The sequence below is a fragment of the Alosa alosa genome, chromosome 22 (genome assembly GCF_017589495.1).
Source record: "Alosa alosa isolate M-15738 ecotype Scorff River chromosome 22, AALO_Geno_1.1, whole genome shotgun sequence".
NCBI lineage: Eukaryota > Metazoa > Chordata > Actinopteri > Clupeiformes > Clupeidae > Alosa > Alosa alosa.
This window is the reverse complement of record NC_063210.1, coordinates 28,590,641-28,613,140: the sequence shown is the minus strand read 5'-3', so window position 1 is coordinate 28,613,140 and position 22,500 is coordinate 28,590,641. Positions and strand designations below refer to the sequence as shown.

General features: G+C 42.1%; 1 protein-coding gene across 1 annotated transcript in view; it reads right to left on the bottom strand.

Moving 5' to 3' along the window:
- The window catches only part of doc2a (double C2-like domains, alpha), a 117,576-nt gene that overhangs the window by 73,979 nt on the left and 21,097 nt on the right, over nt 1–22,500 (bottom strand). The window contains exons 2-3 of the mRNA XM_048233910.1: nt 15,760–16,085; nt 8,749–8,828 (exon numbers count right to left, since the gene is read on the bottom strand). Of these exons, the coding sequence (XP_048089867.1) occupies nt 8,749–8,828; nt 15,760–16,081 (402 nt within the window). The 5' untranslated portion in view covers nt 16,082–16,085. The remainder of the gene's footprint in view (nt 1–8,748; nt 8,829–15,759; nt 16,086–22,500) is intronic.

Sequence of the window (22,500 nt, the reverse complement as noted above, 5' to 3'; positions counted from 1 at the left end):
TGCAAATTACAAAGACATTAGGGGTGACCTATTCTATTGTAATGCCAATGAGCTCCTTTTGTCTGGCGAAGTCATATTTTAGTGAACTGAGTATTGAAAAATTGCTGCGGGACCTAGCATCTACACTGTCAACACAGTTCGTAGCTGCTATAACGTTAGTGGTGCAGGGAAAAATCAGCCAAGTCCTATGTGACTAACTATTACTTCCATGTTCCATATGTGTTGTGCATGCATTACTTGAAAAGAACTAGCTCCAGTTATGTATGAACAGTGAAGGTAACGATCTCTTGTGAAAAACGTGAACTTGAAGAAGTGAAAATTGAACAATATGAACTATGAATATTGAACAACTTGAAGCTAAAGTGTGAACATGCTTAACAAAATATGGGAACAAAACATAGGAACTAAACGTGCATTACGAATATAATCAGTGTGAGCCCTGCTTGTTTCCCTGCAACAAGAAGCTTCCATCTGGGGGTGATGGAAGACAGTGACACCCTCAGTGTGTTTGAAATGTCCAGTCGATTGCGCAATTTGGTCTTAGTTGCAGTCATTGCCGAAAACCCAGCCTCGCATAGATACGTGGTGGGAAACGTTTTCAGCGCTTTTACGGCTATCTCGGGATATTCTGCTTTGGTTTTGATCCAAAACCCGCCAGAGGTTTTTCCCATACACACTCTTAAGACCACCGCCATTTGCAATTTCGATCAACTGCTCTTCCTCCTCGCTGACAAGTTAGGACTATTCGGGATATTGACAAATGGGTTGCGGACCCACTCATTGGTTTGCCGTGGATCTTTGGAGGATGGGAAGTAACGCTCAAACTCATTTGAAAGTGCAACAAGCCCTGCCTCAGTCTCTCCCAAAACCCCCACTACTGTTTGGAACATATCAAATACACCCCGGTCCACTCGTCGTCCCCACAAATCAAGCTTGCTTTAAATGACTTTATCTGCGACTTTATCTGCCAGTTTAAAGACAGTCGTCATTCTCCCCTGGAGTGACAGGTTGAAGTCATTAAGCAACCCGAATATGTCACACAGGTAAGCGAGTTTTGACACCCAGTCCTCATCACTAAAATGTGCAGCTAACGGTGACTTTTTTTCTGTAAGAAATCTCTGCAGCGGCTCTCGCAACTCAAACACTCTGGCCAGTGACCTGCTAAAGATGCTTGTTTTTGTTGCTCATTCTAGCAGTTTAGCTAACCCAGGACACTACCGTTAAGCCAAGAACTGATCAAGTGAAGTGAGCTGACCTGAGGCTGCGCAGCGCTGAAGGCAATATGTAAAGTGTTGAAGGCGGGACAGACAGACGTAAGAAAATAGACCTTGCAAAATGCAAACATGCGTGCAATCAAACAACTGCATATAGACCTATGCCATGTAAAAACGTATGGAGTGAGGATTGTCTCAAAATGATTTAAATATATATAAAAGGATATATATACATATACATACATTTATAAATATCCAAATACAAAATACAAATATAAAATGTGACATACAAATAAATAAACAAATTTATATAAATAAATCCGCATCTTTGTAAATATATTTTTCGAGATTTGAAAATAAATATGCTTGACTTTGTATGTGGAATCTGCATTTGTGAATCTCCTTTTTTGCTTTTATGTCGATGACGTAATTTTGAGACATTCCTTCCTACTGCACACCAAGATCCACAAATAAATACCACTAGATTTGAATCTTGAAGACACCCTCCACTGAACAACCAGCAGATGGCGGTGTTGTACAACATGTCTGTTATCAACTGAATCTTTCCGACGCTGTTTTCCCTAGTTCAGTTCAGTCAAGTGGTCTATGACTAGCAGGATTAACGACATGGAAGACACTGGATTAAATGGATAGGTAAGTAGTAACAACTAGCCAGAACAATTTATTATCGGTTTCGATGTCTAGTGCCGTTTTTAATTTCATAGACTGTAAATAAGTCCACATACACATACAAAGTCAAGCATATTTATTTTCAAATCTCGAAAATATATTTACAAAGATACGTTTATTTATATAAATTTGTTTATTTATTTGTATGTCACATTTTTATATTTGTATTTGGATATTTATAAATGTATGTATATGTATATATATCCTTTTATATATATTTAAATAATTTTGAGACAATCCTCACTCCATAAAAACGTGACATTATTGCGAATTAAATTTAGTTTAGTTCGCATGCATTTTTTTTAAACTCATGTCGTAGGCTATGTCCCGGTTAGGAATGTCCTGCGGCCCGGTGGTTGGAGACCGCTGCTCTATAGTGAGGTAGATGACATTGCAAAAATATCACCATGCATTCATAACCTCGTAATTCAGTGAGAGTGATCCCAAAACATCGGAAAGTGACATTTCTGTATTACATTTTGTCAAGAGGAAAAATCAATAGCAAACTGTTTCCAACTGACTATAGCGCTGTGAACCGTTCCTGGCTGGCCTGGCAAATCCGCCATCATAATAGCAATCCGCTATGGAACAAGCGTGCCTGTTGTTAAAGGGAATGTGAGATGACGCTCTGATTGGTTTATTGCACTTTACGCCCAAACCACACCCATGATTAATGTAGCTACTTCAGACCACCCCATTTTAGATTTGCGTTGGGCACAACAGTCATGATCCCGCCGGTAAAATAGAAACAGCGCCCAAGATCCGCCCACAAAGCGATTTGCGCGAAGTCAATTGCGCTAAAGTGCAAGATATAGCCCTTAAACTACTAGTGCAAACCGAATGCAAATTACAAAGACACAAGGGGTGACCTATTCTATTGTAATGCCAGCTCCTTTTGTCTGGCGAAGTCATATTTTAGTGAACTGAGTCCTGAAAGATTGCCATTTCAGTTAGCTAGTTAGTTAGCATTAAGCCATAGGCAGCAACGACATGCTGCTGGTAGATAGTTTGGTAACCTAGCAACAATAAACACTTGACCCGAAGCACTCTGAAAGGAGTGCTGTCAGTGCAAAAAATGCGATGTGGACACAGGCTCACAAGTCACTGGCAACAGCAGACAAGGTTATCAAAAATGTCTGCCAGCCAAACTGTAATGCACGTCCTTTTTGGAAAGTTGCTGGAATGCTAGCTAACTAGCTAACTGCAATGGCAGCAATCTTTCAGATCTCAGGCCATTACAATAGAATAGGCACCCCTCATGTCAGTCTTTGTAATTTCCATTCGGTTTGCAGTAGTAGTTTAATATTTAGTCACATAGGACTTGGCTGATTTTTTCCTCGACCACTAGGTCTACACGAACATTGTTGACAGTGTAAGTCCTGCCCCTTCCTTGATTTTAATTGGCTAGCTAGCTAACTCCTTCCGTTTCATGCAAACTCTCTCACACACACCACTATACTCTCTCACATACACCACTATACTCTCTCACATATACTGCTATACTCTCTCACATATACGACTATACTCTCTCGCATACACTACTAAACTCTCTCATACACACCACTATACTCTCTCACATACACCACTATACTTTCTCACATATACTACTATACTCTCTCGCATACACCACTATACTCTCTCACATATACTATTATACTCTCTCACATTCACTACTATACTCTCTTGCATTCACTACTATAGGCCTACCTTCTCGCATACACTACTAAACTCTCTCTCATACACTACTAAACTCTCTCGCATACACTACTATACTCTCTTGCATACACTACTAAACTCTCTCTCACATACACTACTAAACTCTCTCTCACATACACTACTATAGTCTCTCACATACACTACTATAGTATCTCACATATACACTCTAAAAAATGCTGGGTTATTTTCTCAACCCAAACGCTGAGTTGAAACTGTTGGGTCATTGTGTGGGGTTGTTTTTACTCATATTGGGTTATTTTCTGTAACCCAGCTTGTTGGGTTGATAGTTTAGGACAGTGCCCCTCCTCCCCGCCACCTGACGTGAGCACACTACCCAGCACCAGGGTAACTTTAACACAGCTGCATAGTTATTTGAGAGTTCGGGGAAAATCGTTATTCTTTCAACCGTCCATTCAGTCCAGCAGCTGTCAACATGCAGTGGAAATCAGGCGATTTTGGAAAGTATGTATCTGCTTTTAACTTTTTTATTATTATTATTCAGACGGATTTTAAAAGTACACCCAGAGATACCCATTGTGATATGAATGGATATTCTGCCTACCAATTTCGTTCAGCCTAAGCAGGTTAAGAATTGTGTCATTCAAGTCAGTTAACGTTAGCTAACATTAACTTGCAATTACTGCTCATGTTAAATGTTAAATCTACACAAAGACAGACTCTTAAAAACATAGTTCTGTGTTCACTGGGTATGAACTGCTAAACAGAAACAAAACAAACTTTTACAACGAACTAAAATTAGCATACCAACAGCTGGCTAGGTTAATGTTAGCAGACGGTTGGTATGCTAACGTTAATTAAATGCTTCGTGGTAGTGGAGCATGTGTGTCAGCTAATGTATACAGTTGAAGTAGTCTCTTCACACGTATGGTAATCATCATGCCAAACAACATATTAATTAATTCAGGGTAGCTTCATATTATAGCCATGTAACTTACTGGGTGGTTTTTGGTGGTAACATTAACGTTACAGACAACTTGAATTTAACTAACTGACAAACATACTGAACGTATGTTTGTCAGTCTGCTGTTAAACAACTCCATGAGGTGGTCATGGTTTCCGAGTGTGTTGCGCCTCCATATTGTGTCTCCAGATTTTTAATGTTTGTCAACATCATTCACTGATCATGGTTCGTGAAAGTCTTGATCTAAAGTTCTGTCAATAGCAGTGATTAATTTACTCTTTTTCTTTCTTTGGAATCTAGCTGTCTTCATGGATGTAACTTATCACATGCTGATGCTGCTTTTAGAGTAGGCTATCCATTCAAAAATAAACTGTCAAATAAATAATTATGTCGAACTGTTTTATTTCATTGCATGGCTATTTGTTGCCCATTTTCTCTCAATGCAACCCAAATACTGGGTTTAGAAAACCCGACAACTGGTTATTTTAACTAGCAGTTCTGTTGATATAACAGATATCACATACACTACTATACTCTCTCACATTCACTACTATACTCCTTCACATACACTACTATACTCTCTCACATACACAACTATACCCTCTCATACATACATGTAAAATCACTATAATAGTGAGTGTGCATGAGTATAGTGGTGTATGTGCAAGATTATGATAGTGTGTGTAAGACCAATTATGAACTAAATGTACCGCAGAGCGGTACAAAATATGGCCGCCGCCCAGTCCAGCACATTTTTTCCACAAAAATAAATCACGCTGAAAGGCCTATATGATTCTAACTGTCTTATGCATTATCCACACTCAATTCTCACTGGGGGGTCAAAAAGGGTCCTATGTTCCCCGCTGCTTCCAAGTAGACTGCAGCCGCACGGCAAGGCGCGGGTTGGTAAAGTGCTGTCGCGCGTGTTTGAGCTCCGGGTCGCCTCTTCTTGGAGGAAGAGCGCATGTTTTAATCTGCAAGCACGTTCACTAATGAACATTTCTTGACGAAGCTGGCCTATCTTAACGATATATTTGATATATCTTAGCGATACATTTGAGTTAAATGTCCAGTTACAAGGCAAAGACAAGCACCTACCTCACCTAGCAAATAAGATTACTGCATTCACCAAAAAAACTTGAGTATGGGACAGGCGCCTCGATCGCGACAGTATTATGCCTTTGAGATTTCCGTTCAATCGCTGAAGCGTCTGATTGGGAGGCACTCTTGTGATCCCATGTATTAAACAGTAGGCCTACATCACATCCCTGCAAAGTTTATTTCAAAAATATTTCCCAACCAGCAGTGCTCAGTATGACTGGATTATGGATCCATTTAATGCAGCATGTTGGCATTTCATTGAATATATTGTACAATGCTCTATAATGGCCTATGCTTCCTAATATGTTGCTGGAAAACAGAAATATGTGTGTTATGTATTTATTTATTATTATATCTGCAGCACCAGCTGATTTTACCTCTGTTGAAGAGGACATTTAGAACTTGTCATTATTTCAATAAATTTGACAATTTTAAGCTTGACCTACCACTTTCTTAGAGCGATGAGGGACAGGTGGGGCTCGAGAATGCCCCCTCAAAGTGGGGAATGAAAGATTGTTTGAGAACCACTGATCTAGTTTGTTAACTACCACAGTCACGAGTTGGGTCGCGATAGTCTGTCATTTTTAAAAAGTGGGTCCCCCAAAAAAAAGTTTGAGAAACACTGTTAAATCTAGCCGAGTCTGCATGGCTTCAGTCCCAAGCTTGTCATTGTCTTTGCACTTTGCATGTCATTGTTGATTCTTACTGTACAAGAGGTAAGAGAGGTGATCTAAAATAGCCTTTGGTTGAGCTGTCGGAAGAATGGGATTAATTTTAATGGAACAAAGAGATATCAAACTGTACTGGGCTGTAAACCCAAAGGGACATTTTTGGATTATTGACGAGTCAGACCAAAGGGGCTTGAACCTTGGCAGTCCCTCCTACAGCGTGCCAATGAGCGGAAAAATGAACAAAACAAACCAATTAAATATCAACTTAAAAGGGCATGTAGTTGTAGCGCGTTTCTTCTGTGAGAGGTGCAGCTCGTGTGTGTTGCTGTCCTCAATTTAGTGCTGAAGTGGACAATGCGAAGTTACCTAGAATGTTAGCTTTGAACTCGTTATATTCAGTAAAGAAGCACTACACAGTAAAACCATTGTAGGCCTATGTTATAAAAAAATGTTCTTCATCTATTCTTTTACTCCGCTATACTCAACGTGGAAGTTAGGGAAAATCGCCCTTCTGGCTTGTGTCAATATTGCACCCGATGCCAGCGTGTATGTGTAGGTCTACCTGGTGTGCTACGGACAAGCAACATTGATAGAAAAATACACTTTGCTACCGTTTGTTACGCGAAATGTGCACTTTTCGCAAGCTATATCCATGCAATTTCCGTGGTCAGATACAAGGCAGGGAACATAGGACCCTTTTTCTACAAAAGGGTCCTATGTTCCCCGATCCCATACAAATAGCGGGGGAACATAGGACCGGGGAACATAGATGCAGCTCCCTCACTGGTATCAGCTAGACAACAAGTACCAAAACATGATTAGTTCATAGATTTCACATGTAAAATTCATTTTATACAAGCCCACCCCCATCTTGCCTGTTCATAATTCTGAGAAATTCTTGAATTGTGTGCATGTGTCGTGTACACGTTTATGTTTATGTGTGTGGGTGTGTGTGTGTGCGTGCTTGTGTGTTTGCCTGCGTGTTTGCCTGCTTATGTGTGTTTGTGCATGTGCATGCATGCGTACATATGTCTACTGTGTGAGTATGTGTCATCGCAGGATGATTACTGTGAATGTATGTGTGTGTGTATCTGTTTATGCACATGTGTGCACATGGAATGGGTTAACATGACCCCTGGAGGCAAACATCACGGAAAAAATTGGTCATCCTAGGCCCTATCACGGTTCTCAAGATATTCACAGAAAACTGTGTCTGCCCTACCCTCCTTTTCGGGGGTCCAGTACAGCGGGGGCTACAGATCAAAACAAAAACGATGGTTCCATGCTATCCATGTGGGGTTACATGCCCACCAAGTTTAAATGTACCGGTCTTTCAGTGTCCCGGGAATTCTTGTTGGTGTACGGTCACTAAATTTACACATAAATTATTTTATTGTAAGTCCACAAAACTTGGCATGCATTTGGAGGGTGTCATAATGATCCTACACTTTCAATTTCGTGCAGTTTTGACCATGTCAGCCAGATATTGTGATGAAAACACCTAATTTTTTGCTTTTTAATTTTTTAACTAGGTGGCGCTATACATGAAATAAGTGGTATTGGGATGGGTTGACATGCCCCCTTAAGACCAACATACAAAAAAGGTGGACCTCCTAGGCCCCTACGGTTCTCGAGATATTCACAGAAAACTGTCTCCGGCCACCTACAGGCCAGTTGGTGTATAGTAACATAAATTAATTTATTGTGTGGCCCCCCATGAGCGGAATTCCACGAAACTTGGCATTCATTCAGAGGGTGTCATAATGATCCTGCACTTCCAATTTCGTTGCAGTTTTGACTATGTTAGGTCACAGATACCTGCGATTACAACACCTCATTTTACTTTTTGTGTTTAACTAGGTGGCGCTATACATGAAATGAGTGGTTATGGAATGGGTTGACATGACCCCTTGAGATCAACATACAAAAAAAATGGTCCTCCTAAACCTTCACGGTTCTCGAGATATTCACAGAAAACTGTGTCTGCCCTACCCTCCTTTTAGGGGTGCAGTCCAGCGGGGGCTACAGATCAAAACGAAAAATGATGGTTCCATGCTATCCATGTGGGGTTACATGCCCACCAAGTTTAAATCTACCCGGCCTTTAGTGTCGGGGAATCCTTGGCCGAAATTTGGACATCTTGAAAAAAAAAAAAAAATCTGACTAAAAGCTTAAACGGCGGTCATAATTAAGGCCTAGACGGCCCCTCATAATGAAGTAAGGCCTAGACGGCCCCTCATATGTGTGTGTGTGTATATATGTGTGTGTGTGTGTGTGTGTGTATGTATATATATATGTGTGTGTGTGTGTGTGTGTGTATATATGTGTGTGTGTGTATGTATATATGTGTGTGAGTATGTGTGTGTGTGTATGTATATATGTGTGTGAGTGTGTGTATATATATATGTGTGTGTGTGTGTGTGTGTGTACATACCTTTGCCCTTTGGATAGTGCAGTGCAGACTGCTTGATGATGTCTCATATCGCAGCTCAAAGTCCAGAGTGCCTAGAGATGCTACAGGGGTAAGCACACACACTCTCACATACACACACACAAAACACACACACACAAATATACACACAAATGCACACACACACACATGTATGTACAACGTAAATGGTTTGCTTGTGAGTGTTTTGTATACATTCATATATTCATGTGTGTGTGTATGTGTGTGTGTGTGTGCATGTGTGTGTGTGTGTGTGTGTGTGTCACTAGCCTGGGTGAACACAGACGAACATGCAAGTCCATCTGGAAAGGATCCCATGTTGGCCGTGTTACAACCTTTAGGGTTGTAACCAGCACTGTGTGTGTGTGTGTGCCCATGTTACGACCTCCAGGGTTGTAACCAGCACTGCAATGAAACTTCACCATGAAAGTGGTGCCTTAAAGTCTTACCAAATAATGTCAGAGTAGCAAACATCCCAAGCAGCAAACACATTATTTGAACCAAAAGCAATGTTTGATTTAAATGTTTATGTTTTAAATGTAAATGTTTGATTTAAGTTGTACCGTGGTATTCAACAAAAAACAATGTGTATACGGACAATCTTTAAACATGTTTTTTGACACCAGTAGAAAAAACCCTATTAAATGTTGTAATCAGTTGTTAAACACAATGCTACATTTTAAAACCCTGTTAAAAATGTCTATTAAATGTCGTAATCAGTTGTTAAACACATTGCTACATTTTAAAACCCTAAAAACGTCTATTAAATGTTGCCATGGCACAGCCTTCTTTTCTTTTCCTTCCTTAAGTTCCTGCATCACACACACATATATATATACATATACACACACGTATATATACACACACACACACACATATAGTTCCTGCATCATACAACGGTACTGTCACCGCTCAGGTTTAATGTCATTAGACAGCTGTTTAATCAGTTCTACAGAAGATACATATCCATATCTGTGTGTGTGTGTGTGTTCTACAGAAGATACATATCCATATCTGTGTGTGTGTGTGTGTTCCACAGAAGATACATATCCATATCTGTGTTTGTGTGTGTGTGTGTTCTACAGAAGATATATATCCATATCTGTGTGTGTGTGTGTGTGTGTGTGTTCTACAGAAGATACATATCCATATCTGTGTGTGTGTGTGTGTGTGTGTGTGTGTGTGTGTGGGTGTGTGTGTGTGTGTGCGTGTGTGTGTCAGGGTTTCCATTGTCCGGTAATTCCCGGACATTGACCGAAAACAAATTAAATGTCCGCACCAAGACACTTGTCATTTTCCGTGTAGACAGACCCATGGCTACACTGGACATGCAACTGTGTTCTGTTCCCAGAGCTTTCTCTGTCTATGATCTGCAGGGTTAGTGTGTGTGTGTGTGTGTGTGTGTGTGCAACTGTGTTCTGTTCCCAGAGCATGCTTTCTCTGTCTATGATTTGCAGGGTTAGGGCCTCCTCGACGAGGAGATTGCTGGTCCGCGGATAATTTGCGGCACAATCGAATGGTATCATTGAACCTCGTACCGAAAGAAAATTAAACTAAACATTTTCCAGAATTAGAAATATTTCTTAATTTAGAGTATCAAATAAAGAGGCATAGCATTAGTGGGTAGTGGTGTGAGCGCTCATTCAATGTGTGTGTGCATCTGTGCAAGTGAAACTGTTGAACCACTGGAGATAACGTGGGTAGCAGCAACAAACAACGCAGCCTATTTATAACAACGACCGAAGCGGATTCTTGCTGTCCATGAAAACAGCATAGAGACTGGCTAGATCTTTAAATTGACACTAGTTAAGCATGTTTAAGTTAGGCTAATGAACATGTTGCATTCTATTCAGCCTGATTATGTCATTCTTTAAGCTACATAGCCTGTCTCCAGTTTTCCTCAATTTGACTAATTAAGAAGCGATAATAGGATATTTGACCGGCATATCATCAAAATGTCCGGAAAACGAAACCTCTGCCGGTTTGACCGGCACCATTTTTTCAAGCAGAAACTCTGGTGTGTGTGTGTGTGTATCGTACTGCAGTCGTCGCTGTTGGAGCTGTGTGTGTGTGTGTGTGTGTGTGTGTGTCGTACTGCAGTCATCGCTGTCGGAGCTGTGTGTGTGTGTGTGTGTGTGTGTCCTGCAGTCGGAGCTGTGTGTGTGTGTGTGTGTCGTACTGCAGTCGTCGCTGTCAGAGCTGTGTGTGTGTGTGCGTGTGTGTGCCGTACTGCAGTCGGAGCTATGTGCGTGTGTGTGTGTGTGACGACTCTGAGCGCTCCCGCTGCTCCTGCGAGCGCCTGTAGGCGTGGCTTTGGCGCTTGTTAAGGCCGCACCTGATTTGCTGCCCTTAAAAAGGCCGGACTTTGACAATATGGCGCGCGTGATTCTTTTTGTAATCGATTAATCTAGCACTTTATCGATCGATTAATTGGATAAAAATTTGTTTTGCATTTTTAAACAACCAAAACAAATAATGCATAACGAAAATGACATGGGAGGGAGAAGAGGGAAAGCAATTTAATGTACTAATATGCACAACAGGTTTCATGCTGTAATCTAGACCTGACATCAAAGTAAATATCTGTTTTATGTAGATTTCTACACCTGCAGCATTAGGCTACTAACAAATAATGTTACCATTAGGCTACTAAAAAATAATTTCTGGGGTGAGCCTATTTGCTATGGTAACCCAGCAACCTGTGTGTGTGTGTGTGCACGCGTGCAGTGCGTGAGGGAAGATGAGGGTGCATGCATGTGTATAAGAAGGGGTTCTTTTTTAGGCATACTGTCTTGCAATTGAACGTGAATAAGTTTACTACTTAAAAACATAAAAAGCTAAACATTATATCACGACATCGCTACAAATACAGTATGTGATTTAAATCAGCCAACATCAATGTAGGCTATAGGCTACGTAGATATGATAGATAGGCTACTTTATTGACGCTTGGTGAAACAGCATGGAGTGCATGTTTTCGGTTGAGATGCTTGTTCTTTTCCTTTTTTGAGTATGTAATGATCCCAAAACTTTACTTGAAAACTTTAGACATTCTCTGCCATCGCGCCAGCTAATTCAGAACATAGACATAATCTGAGATTCAGAATGTATCATGATTCACGCGCTAGTGGTGTGCTTCCCGAAAAACGGTCCGTGTGGAACAATAAAATCTCTGCGCGTGTAGTGCGCGTCATAGGAATTTAACGAGGCTTCGAGGCAGGGTTTTTGCCTCAAGTAATTTTTGAGTTATTCGAGTAACTCGATGAATCGTTTCAGCCCTAGCGTGCTGCTAATGGCTGGGGACTCCAGACGCACGTCTGCCGTTTGCCTTGGTTTTTCGTTATGAGTTGTTTTGTATTTGATTTCTTTTCATACATTCATTCTTCATTACACTAACATTGCATGCCGACACTGCTTAACTCTACTGACTAACCCATACATTGTGGCGGTTGTATATAGTTTTTCTTCTGTTGAAGTAAATTCTTTAATTATTTTGGCAATTTCGTGTCCGTGTCCTCCTTGGTTTTGTTACGTTCTGAGCCAGAATGTAACAAAGATGGGGCTCGTCTACTTGCGATTAGGCAAAAGTAATTGTTTTCAAAATGTGCTTAGTTCGATTGCTCGTAAATGAGTAATATTTGTTGGAGGACATCGGTATTTCTGCAGCGCTTTGTGGTCCATTGTTGGAGCGTTTGGTAAGTAGCTGTGCGCAAATTCAAAGTGATTTTCCCTGTTAGGCATAAGCGCTGTGTTTCCTTTGAGACACAACGTTTTTTTTTTCCTTTTGGTAGTGTTGTGGTGAACGCGAGTAGTAGCTCTGCTCGGGAGCACCTCCGCCGAGTTGTAGGTCGTTGCTGTTTGCCAGTCGCGGCCTGCGCTCCGCTGGAATTAGTGCGTAAATACCCCTCGCTGGTAACCGCATGAAGACCAGGGTTGAGCGTAATTAGGGTCTTGGGTGTTTAGTTAGCTGGGGGAATCATTTTGTGTTATTGTGCACGTCTGCTGTTTGTTTATTGCTAATATGGATGTTGAAAAATTTGTTAAGTCTCCTAATCGGGAATTTCTGGAAAGCTGCAAGAAAGAAACGTTGTTGCAAATTGCTGGACACTTTAAGATTCCTATTTCAGATGCAGAACGTAAACAGAAAGAGACTATTAAAAATGCATTGAAAACCGCGTTAATTGAAAAGGGAATTTTGGAAAAGCAGCCCATTGTTTGTGCAGCCTCTGCTTCTGCTGCATCGCTGCAGGAGCCTGTTAGTGCAGCACCTGTTGTTGGTGAAGAAATAACTGATAGCAAAATGACATTCCAGCAGAAGAGAGAATTGCTACAGTTGCAACTCGAGCATGAAAAAATAACGCACATTTCAGAAAATAATCGGATTGAATTGGAAAAAGCCCAATTAGATTTGGAGTTTCTAAAATTAAATCTGTTAAAAGATGGTAAGATAAAGTCTGAAGGTTTCATGGATGTCGGGCAGAATTTGAAATTGGTGCCGAAGTTTAATGAAGAGGATCCGGACACTTTCTTTTCCTTGTTTGAACGCGTTGCAGATGGAAGAAATTGGTCGGATGTTGATAAGTGTTTGCTTTTACAGTGTGTCTTAACAGGTAAAGCCCAGGAGGCGTATTCGTCGATTCAAAGACTTACGCTAACGTGAAATCTGTTGTGTTGCGGGCCTATGAACTTGTTCCAGAGGCATATCGTCAGAGATTCTGTGCAGGTGTAAAACTAGCAGATCAGGCGCATTTGGAGTTAAGCTAGAGAGACGGCGAAAAGCATTTTAGTCGCTGGTGTTCAGCAAGTGATGTTAAGACGCTGGATGATTTCACTAATTCAATGCTTGTAGAACAGTTTAAATCCTCTGTTTCGGAGCGCGTTGCAACATTCATCTCTGAGCATAAGGTTAAAACGCCAGAGGACGCCGCTGCACTGGCCGATGAATTTGTTTTAATTCATAAAAACAGTTTTCGTAACTTTAGTGTTGGGTAGAAAACAGGGCAGGGAGCTTATAGAGTTTTGCCTAAGTCTCCCATGCCATCACGAAAACGCGAGACAGACCTGGTTTGTAATTACTGTCATGAAATTGGGCATTGGAAGGTTGATTGTCCTGTACTTAACAGTAAACAAAAGCAGGATAATCAAGCGCAGGCTAGACCGACTGTTTTGGCATCGTCGTTGGCTATTAGGCCTGAAGTAAAGCTTGACATGATACCTAATGATTTGGCTGCAGATTGTCTAATGTCCTATCTGCCTTTCATTACAGATGGCCTTGTTTCTTTGTCGGGTCATGATGTTCCAGTGAGAATCCTGCGTGACACGGGAGCAGTTGATTCTTTTATTTTGCAGTCTGTGTTGCCTTTTTCTGAACAATCTTACACTGGAGACAATGTTCTTATTCGTGGCATTGGGATGAGCACTGTATCTGTTCCTCTACACAAACCTAACATTCAGTCCGATTTTGTGCAGGGAGAAGTGGTTTTGGGTGTTCGTCCAGCTCTGCCTGTGGATGGAGTTCATGTGATCCTGAGAAAATGCCATTGCGGGCAAAAGGGTTTGGGCTGACACGCCTTCACCTATTGTTTCTATAACCCAGAGTAATTGTGCTAATGAACAAGATCCTTCAAATGCAGTTTCTATGTCTCATTCTGATCAGTGCGCATCTTACGCTGATGATCAGAAGGAGAGTTCAAAGTCTGTGTTGTGTGTGTCTGATTTGTCCTCTTATGCCCTACTATGAATCGGTTTGCGTTAAACCTGTTTTAGCTTCTGCCCCAGTGCTTGATGTTGGCCCAGGTAACGAAACCGACGGTGAGCTTGTTTCACCCAGTGATGGAATGTCAAGGGGGCGTTTGACAAATTCAGAATGTTTGGCCCAGCTGGATAACTTGTTTGCATATTTGCCTCCGTCTCAGCGGGCCGAGTTGATTCAGCTCATTAATAAATATCCCGTTCTGTTTGGTGACACCCCATACAGAACAACATGGAGTGAACACGATATTGATGTAGGTGACTCTGTGCCGATTAAACAACGTTTTTATCGTGTGTCTCCAGATAAACGAAAGCTGATGGAAGCTGAGATTCAGTATATGCTTGAAAATAACATCGCTGTGCCTTCTTCGTCTGAACGGGCCTCTCCATGCATTCTCGTTGACAAACCGGACAAACCGGACAAAACGGTTCAGTTTTGCACAGATTTTCGTAAGGTGAACAGTGTCACTAAAAGTGATAGTTTCCCGATACCCCGAATTGAAGACTGCATTGACGAAGTGGGACCAGCCAAATTTGTAACTAAATTGGACCTTTTAAAAGGTTATTGGCAAGTGCCACTTACAGCTAGAGCAGGGACATCTCATCTTTTATTACACCATTTGGACTGTGTTCTTATACAGTAATGAGTTTCGGGTTACATAACGCACCAGCAAGTTTTCAGAGACTTATGAATCGTGTAATATCTGGTTTAGATGGATGTGCTGTATATCTTGACGATCTGGTCCTTTGTAGTGATACTTGGGTTTCGCACTTGCAGAAGCTCAAGTCAGTGTTCGATCGCTTGACCGAGGCGCAGCTTACGGTGAACCTGGCAAAGTGTGACTTTGTGTGTGTGTGTGTCGTACTGCAGTCGTCGCTGTCGGAGCTGTGTGTGTGTGTGTGTGTGTGTGTGTGTGTGTGTGTGTGTGTGTCATTATGTGTGTGTGTGTGTGTGTGTATGTGTGTGTGTGTGTGTGTGTGTGTGTGTGTCGTACTGCAGTCGGAGCTGTCGGAGCTGTGTGTGTATGTGTGTGTGTGTGTGTCATACTGCAGTCGGAGCTGTCGGAGCTGTGTGTGTGTGTGTGTCGTACTGCAGTCGTCGCTGCTGGAGCTGTGTGTGTGTGTGTGTGTGTGTCGTACTGCAGTCGTCGCTGTCGGAGCTGTGTGTGTGTGTGTGCTTGTGTGTGTGTGCGTGTGTGTGTGTGTGTGTGTGTGTGTGTGTGTGTGTGTGTGTGTGTGTCGTACTGCAGTCGTCGCTGTCGGAGCTGTTGAACTCTACTGAAGTGTCCATGCTGCTGCTTAACGACCGTAGGCCACTCCCTCCTATCGCTCCCGGGTGCAGTCGTCCTGGAGACAGCAGGCCGCCGCCCATCGCCCCGGCTGCCCCGCCCCCAGGGCTGAGGGCCAATGGGGAGCTGGAGGCGGGGCTGGGCGAGACTGGCTCGGGGGAGAGGCGGGGAAAGTAGGCGGAGATTTGTCTGATTGGTCGAATGGGGCCTGGACAGACATCAATGGCCATGTGCTCCTGGATGGAGATGGTGAGCTTCTGTCCTCTCCGCACCGTCATAGAGCTACACACACACACACACACACACACACACACACACACACACACACAGATATATACACACACACACACACACACACACACACAGAAGACACAGAGAGAGAGAGAGATGGGTGAGCTTCTGTCCTCTCCAGCACAGTCCTTAGCTACTGCGCTGCGCACACACACACACACACAGATATATACACACACACACAGAGAGAGAGAGGGAGAGATGGTGAGCTTCTGTCCTCTCCGCACAGTCATAGAGCTACACACACACGCACACACACACACACATATACACACACACACACACACACACACAGATATATACACACACACGCACACAGATATATATACACACACACACACAGAGAGAGAGAGAGGGAGAGAGATGGTGAGCTTCTTTCCTCTCCGCACCGTCATAGAGCTACACACACACGCACACACACAGATATATACACACACACACAGATATATACACACACACACACACACACACACACACACAGAGAGAGAGAGAGAGGGAGAGAGATGGTGAGCTTCTGTCCTCTCCGCACAGTCATAGAGCTACACACACACACGCACACAGATATATACACACAGACACACACACACACACACACACACACAGATATATACACACACACACACACACACACACACAGATATATACACACACACACACACAGATATATACACACACACACACACACACACACACACGCGCACACAGATATATACACACGCACACACACGCGCACACAGATATATACACACACACACACAGAGAGAGGAGAGAGGGAGAGAGATGGTGAGCTTCTTTCCTCTCCGCACCGTCATAGAGCTACACACACACACACAGACACACACACAGATACACAAACACACACACACACATATGTGAACCCCTTGAACAGTTTTCTGTTGTTTTATCATGATTTTCTTGTTTTATCATCACCAGTTTTTAAATATCAACTGTCAGGTATGTATATTTATCAAATGTATGGACTTTTTGAGAAGCCAAAAAATCATGAAAAATGGAATTCATGTATGTACAAAAGTATGGAATTAATGTATGGACAGTACAAAAGTATGGAATTGTTGGAGATCTGCATTGTCTATAGTGAGGTAATGTTAGATTACATTGCAAAAATATCACCATGCATTCATAACCCTCGTGATTCAGTGAGAGTGATCCCAAAACATCGGGAAAGTGACATTTCTGTATTACATTTTGTCAAGAGGAAAAATCAATAGCAAACTGTTCCCAACTGACTATAGCGCTGTGAACCGTTCCTGGCTGCGCCTGGCAAATCCGCCATCATAATAGCAATCCGCCATGGAACAAGCGTGCCTGTTGTTAAAGGAGAATTCCGGTGTGATATTGACCTAAAGTGTATTGAAACATGATACGAGTGTGAGCGTGATGTCACATAGCCCATCTCGGCTTGTCCCCTGCACTCCAAAAATCTGGCTAGTTAGCCGATGCTACCAACAGCTTTTTCAATAGTGGTGCTTCCCGCATCAGGCTAGCCATGCAAATAAATCACTGTTTTACACCCATTTACGAGGCTCAATGTATCTCCACACTTCATTGGTAGACTTCGAGGGCCCTGACATTTAAAAGCGAGACGGTGAGAACTTTGAAAAGCACTGGTAGTTTACTTACAAGGCGATTTATACAGACAGTATCTTCCAGTTTAAGCGTTTGCAGCCATCTTGAATTTAGTCACGATAAATTCGAGCAGCAGTAAGAATGAACAGGTATGATAAGGGATCAGATTCCAAAAATAATTCAGTGGAAATGCATGGATTCCAGTTGCTGTTACTGGAAGAAATGTCAGGGCCCTCGGAAGTCTACCAAGTGTGGAGATACATTGAGCCTCGTAAATGGGTGTAAAACAGTGATTTATTTGCAAGGCTAGCCCGATGCCGAAGCACCACTATTGAAAAAGCTGTTGGTAGCATCGGCTAACTAACCAGATTTTGGAGTGCAGGGGACAAGCCGAGATGGGCTATGATGACATCTATCACGCTTCACGGTATCATGTTTCAATACACTTTAGGTCAATATCACACCGGAATTCTCCTTTAAAGGGAATGTGAGATGACTCTCTGAATAGAAACAGCGCCCAAGATCCGCCCACAAAGCGATTTCCGCGAAGTCAATTGCGCTAAAGTGCAAGATATAGCCCATAGAGTCCATTAAAATCATTATATAGAATACCATAAACAGAGACCATTATGCTGTAGTGTGTGTGGGTGTGTGTGTGTGTGTGTGTGTGTGTGTGTGTGTGTTTCTGTGTTTCTTAGACAACACATTTAACACTCAACTCTGCCAAATGACCAAGAGCCACACCACTGCAGCAACACCTTATTATGCCGGCTCTCTGACACCGTGTGTGTTTGTGTGTGTGTGTGTTTGTGTGTGTGTGTGTGTGTCTCTCTCTCCCTCTCTCCCTGTCTCTCTCTCTCTCTCCCTCTCAATTCTCAAACTCTCAAATGGTGCTTTATTGCCATGACAAATATGACACTTGTGTTGTCAAAGCAGTTGTTACATACATATTTATACAGGTATAAACAAGTCATAGGGGTACATGGACAAAGTGTAAAGAGTTCAAAATATCGAGTTCTGAGTGTCTCAACACAAACTTCCAGACATACAATACATCAGGGCACATATATAAAAGTGGAGTGCGTAGAAACATACAATTAATCAGGGCACATACAGTGGGCAGTGCTTCGACTTGGCCAGCTTCACTTGCGGTCCGCGCATGGGATCACGCGACTTTAATTTGTATTTTCCCAGTGAGACGCTGCAACAACCCAAACAACCGGTAGATGGCTCAAGTGAGCAGGGTGTCTCGTAAAAAGAAATGGAGCCTGGAAAACCCTACACAGACTTCACTACAGACTTTAGCAGACTGGTTTAGAAATAATTTAATAGCCTGAAATATGCCTGCCCTGCCCTAATAAAGAAATATTTGGTTAACTGCGAGTGAATCCCGTTTGCAGCCATAGAAGAAACGCAGGACAAATTAAACTTTCTGGTTTTCTCCGAGTGCAACGATGATAGACAGACATCATTTGGACAAAATATAGAGCATATTAACCTCCGTTGCTCAGCCAAATGCCTTCCTGTTACGTCCTGTAATCACGGAGTTACAGGCGATAAACAATTTTTGATGGTCACAAGTTTACTTCATTAGCGGTTTATTTTTTTGATTATTAAAGAGTGTTTTTCATTTAAAGGTTTGACTTTGTGCTTATTCAGTAGAGCATTTAGTGTTCTCCCCAATCCCAGACGTTCACATTGCATGTTTGTTTGTAATGGATGCAACCGCTATAAACCCGACGGCAATGAGTTGTTAACAGACATGAACCAAGACATATAGCCCACGCAGCAATCTAGGGACTGTTCTTTATTTATTGAAGGGGCCACCGGAGGAATTTTGAGTGCTTCAGTCAAAAGTTGCATGACCCTTCCTTGCCTGCTAGAAATTGTTCAATGACCCTCCGACAGAATTGTTAAAAAGACATGACTCTTCCCTGCCAATTGTCGCTGTCTTCCGCCAGCTGCTTTCGCCACAGCCACACACTGTGATAACGTTCTTAAATCAATCTTTCCCGTGAGCTTGCATGCTACCAGTCCTTCCTTTTCAAATGTGTTGCGCCTGTTTGCACAATTTCACAAATAATCATATGTGATTAATAGTATGACAAATAATCCCTGTTCACGGGGACCGAAACAATGCATGCCAACTTTATCCGTGTTTATCACGTATTTTAACTTTCCCCGCTGTCTTGCCGTTTTAATGTTTTCCCGTAGAATATCCCATATTTTAATACTCTCATAACAGCCCTGCCATCGGGCCTGTCTCTGTGTTGCCCTGTTGCTACCCCTTGCCCTTCCAACGAAACAGATGTCTTCAAATCATCGTTTTCCTTGCTTGAAGTTAAGCTTAAGTTTAACGCCGTGATTGTCGTGAGAGCACGATTCATTGGCGCTTGCAGGTTCGGCCTTATGTCTACGTGCGCACCTGAGGCTACTCAGCTACTAGAGAAAGAATTTCCCCTGTTTGTATGTTCACTCCAAGTTGGCCTACCATAACTTACCAACTCTGCACTGTAGACCCTAACTGGCTATTTATATTTTTCTGTGAAATAAGCAAATGTATTTGTTCAACTTTATGAAGCAGAATTACGCACTAGGCTACTTGGAACATAACACATTTGACAAAGGACAGATGAATGTTGCTAGTGACAAAATATTAACTTTCAGTGTTTTACGATGTCTTTGTCATGGGGAAGTGTTTTTCCCCATGCATTTATTCTAGGCTACTGTCAGTGACTGCCGTGAGAGAAGCGGGTTCTGTGTTTTGTTCATGTCAGTGACTGACGCGAGAGAAGCGGGGTCTGTGTTGTGTTGCGTTGCGTTAATTTATTTTCAATTGGGCATGCCGTGCCGTGTCGTCCACAGCTCAGTTCTGACAAAGCCGAAATTACTCCTTTTGAAACAATGAGTGCAGGAAGCGCATTTGTATGGTTATATTGCTTGACAGGGGGATCCCAAGCAGCTTTCAGCCATAAGGCTACTTTGAGAACATTTCATAATTCACCCGACACTAATATTCAAAATGTTGAAAAGTATTTCGGCATAGCCTATTAACTGACCACCCGATTCACGTTGACTGGGGTGCAGGGGGGGTCATCAGACATTTGTGCCCAGTAAATCCGGCCCTGCTCCCAACGAATCACACCTTCCCACCAGCTGTGACAGCTTAAAAGAAGTCAAGAGGACTCCTAACTCACAGATCTATTCACAAACCGGTTTTGTGGCATTTCGCCTGTTTTGAAATCCTATGCGGCTACAGGAGCTTCCGATCGTGAGGAAGCAATTTTGCATTGTAGGCATAACTAACATGCAATAACACCACTAACAACAACCAAAACTAGGCTACTCATTGTCAACATGTAAATTAAATGTAACATTATTGTGAATGAAATTAAAATGTTCTGTTTTGCAAACCTAGGCATAGGCATAGTAACAGATTAGGCTAATTTAATAATGTTACAAAGATACTACATCAATCCATATGTTTCATTAGGCTACTAGGCTATTTGTTTTGCCTTACTCTTGATTCATTTAGGCTAGGCCTTTTTATTCAGTTATTCATCATCTTCCGTCCTTGTGTAGCGACGCATTCTCAGACCTGTCACCTGCCACTCATCGTAAGGGAGGTGTTTGGAATCATTCCTCATGTTACAATCATCAGCCAATCAAGGTGGTCACTTCAGTCAAGCTCGTGCATGAGTAATAACGTCATTCATAGCAACTAAGACTCACTCACTCTTAGACTGTTAGTCAAAGATTCTAGAAGCTCAGCTCCAGAATCTGTTCAGGAGTTGTCATTTTTTCCTTACTAAGAGTAGCCTAGGTCTGAAAGGCTTTGTGAATAATTTAATAAGAGAAACTCCTATAGCTAAAATCTTTTATTGCTATTTAGGAGTAGCCTACTCCTAGTGGTAAGATAAAAGGCTTTGTGAATATGGCCCCTGGTGTCAAACCCAATGCATAGCCCATTTACACAAAATAATGGTCGAATATTAGGCTACTGGTCATCATTGTTATTTAAGAACATGCAGAGCACCAAAAACATCTTGCTCGTAAAAAATCATCATACCGCACATTGTGGCGGGTCTGTTATTTAACATACTTACTGTAGGCTGCAAACCACAGGCCTTTATTTTGAGCAAGCCTGCATTCGAGGCAGGCCTTCTGTTGAAGAATTTTATATAAAGCCTGTGCTAACAGTAATCCTCCTGCCCCCGCTACCACAGCTGTGGATAGTGTGGAATGCAAGTAATAACACAATCCAATGTGTGTCTCAATTGTCCCCCGCTGACCACCTCACACATTTCTCTAGATTTTGCAACGACCTTACATGACACAATGCCATAAAATGCCAGTGTTTAGGACACCGAATAATGTTTGTAATGATACCAGTTAGGCCTACGTTCAACAGTATAAGTGTAATGATCTATTCATTGTCGAAGGTGCATGTTGAAGTGAAATTCTTACTTTGGAAAACAAACATTTGCCGATATCATTGGATAGGGAATAGGCCTACTTGTTTATTTTTTACGTAGCCTACAATGGCCAGTTCAGACAAAGCCGAAATTACTAATTTTGAAACATTTGTATGGTTATATTGCTTGACTTAAATCCCAGAGAGTAGGCTAGGCTACCGCACCCCCACAGTGATGGGCCTAGCGGTCTTCTGGCGTTCAGTGTGGGGTATAAACAAGCTGAGAATTTAGCGTTTATTAACCTCTGCCTGTCACAGGCGTGGGGAGCTGAAGCTTGGGATACAGTTACTACAGTAACAGTATTTTATTTTACTTCTTATGGAATATATTTTTTTTTCACTTTT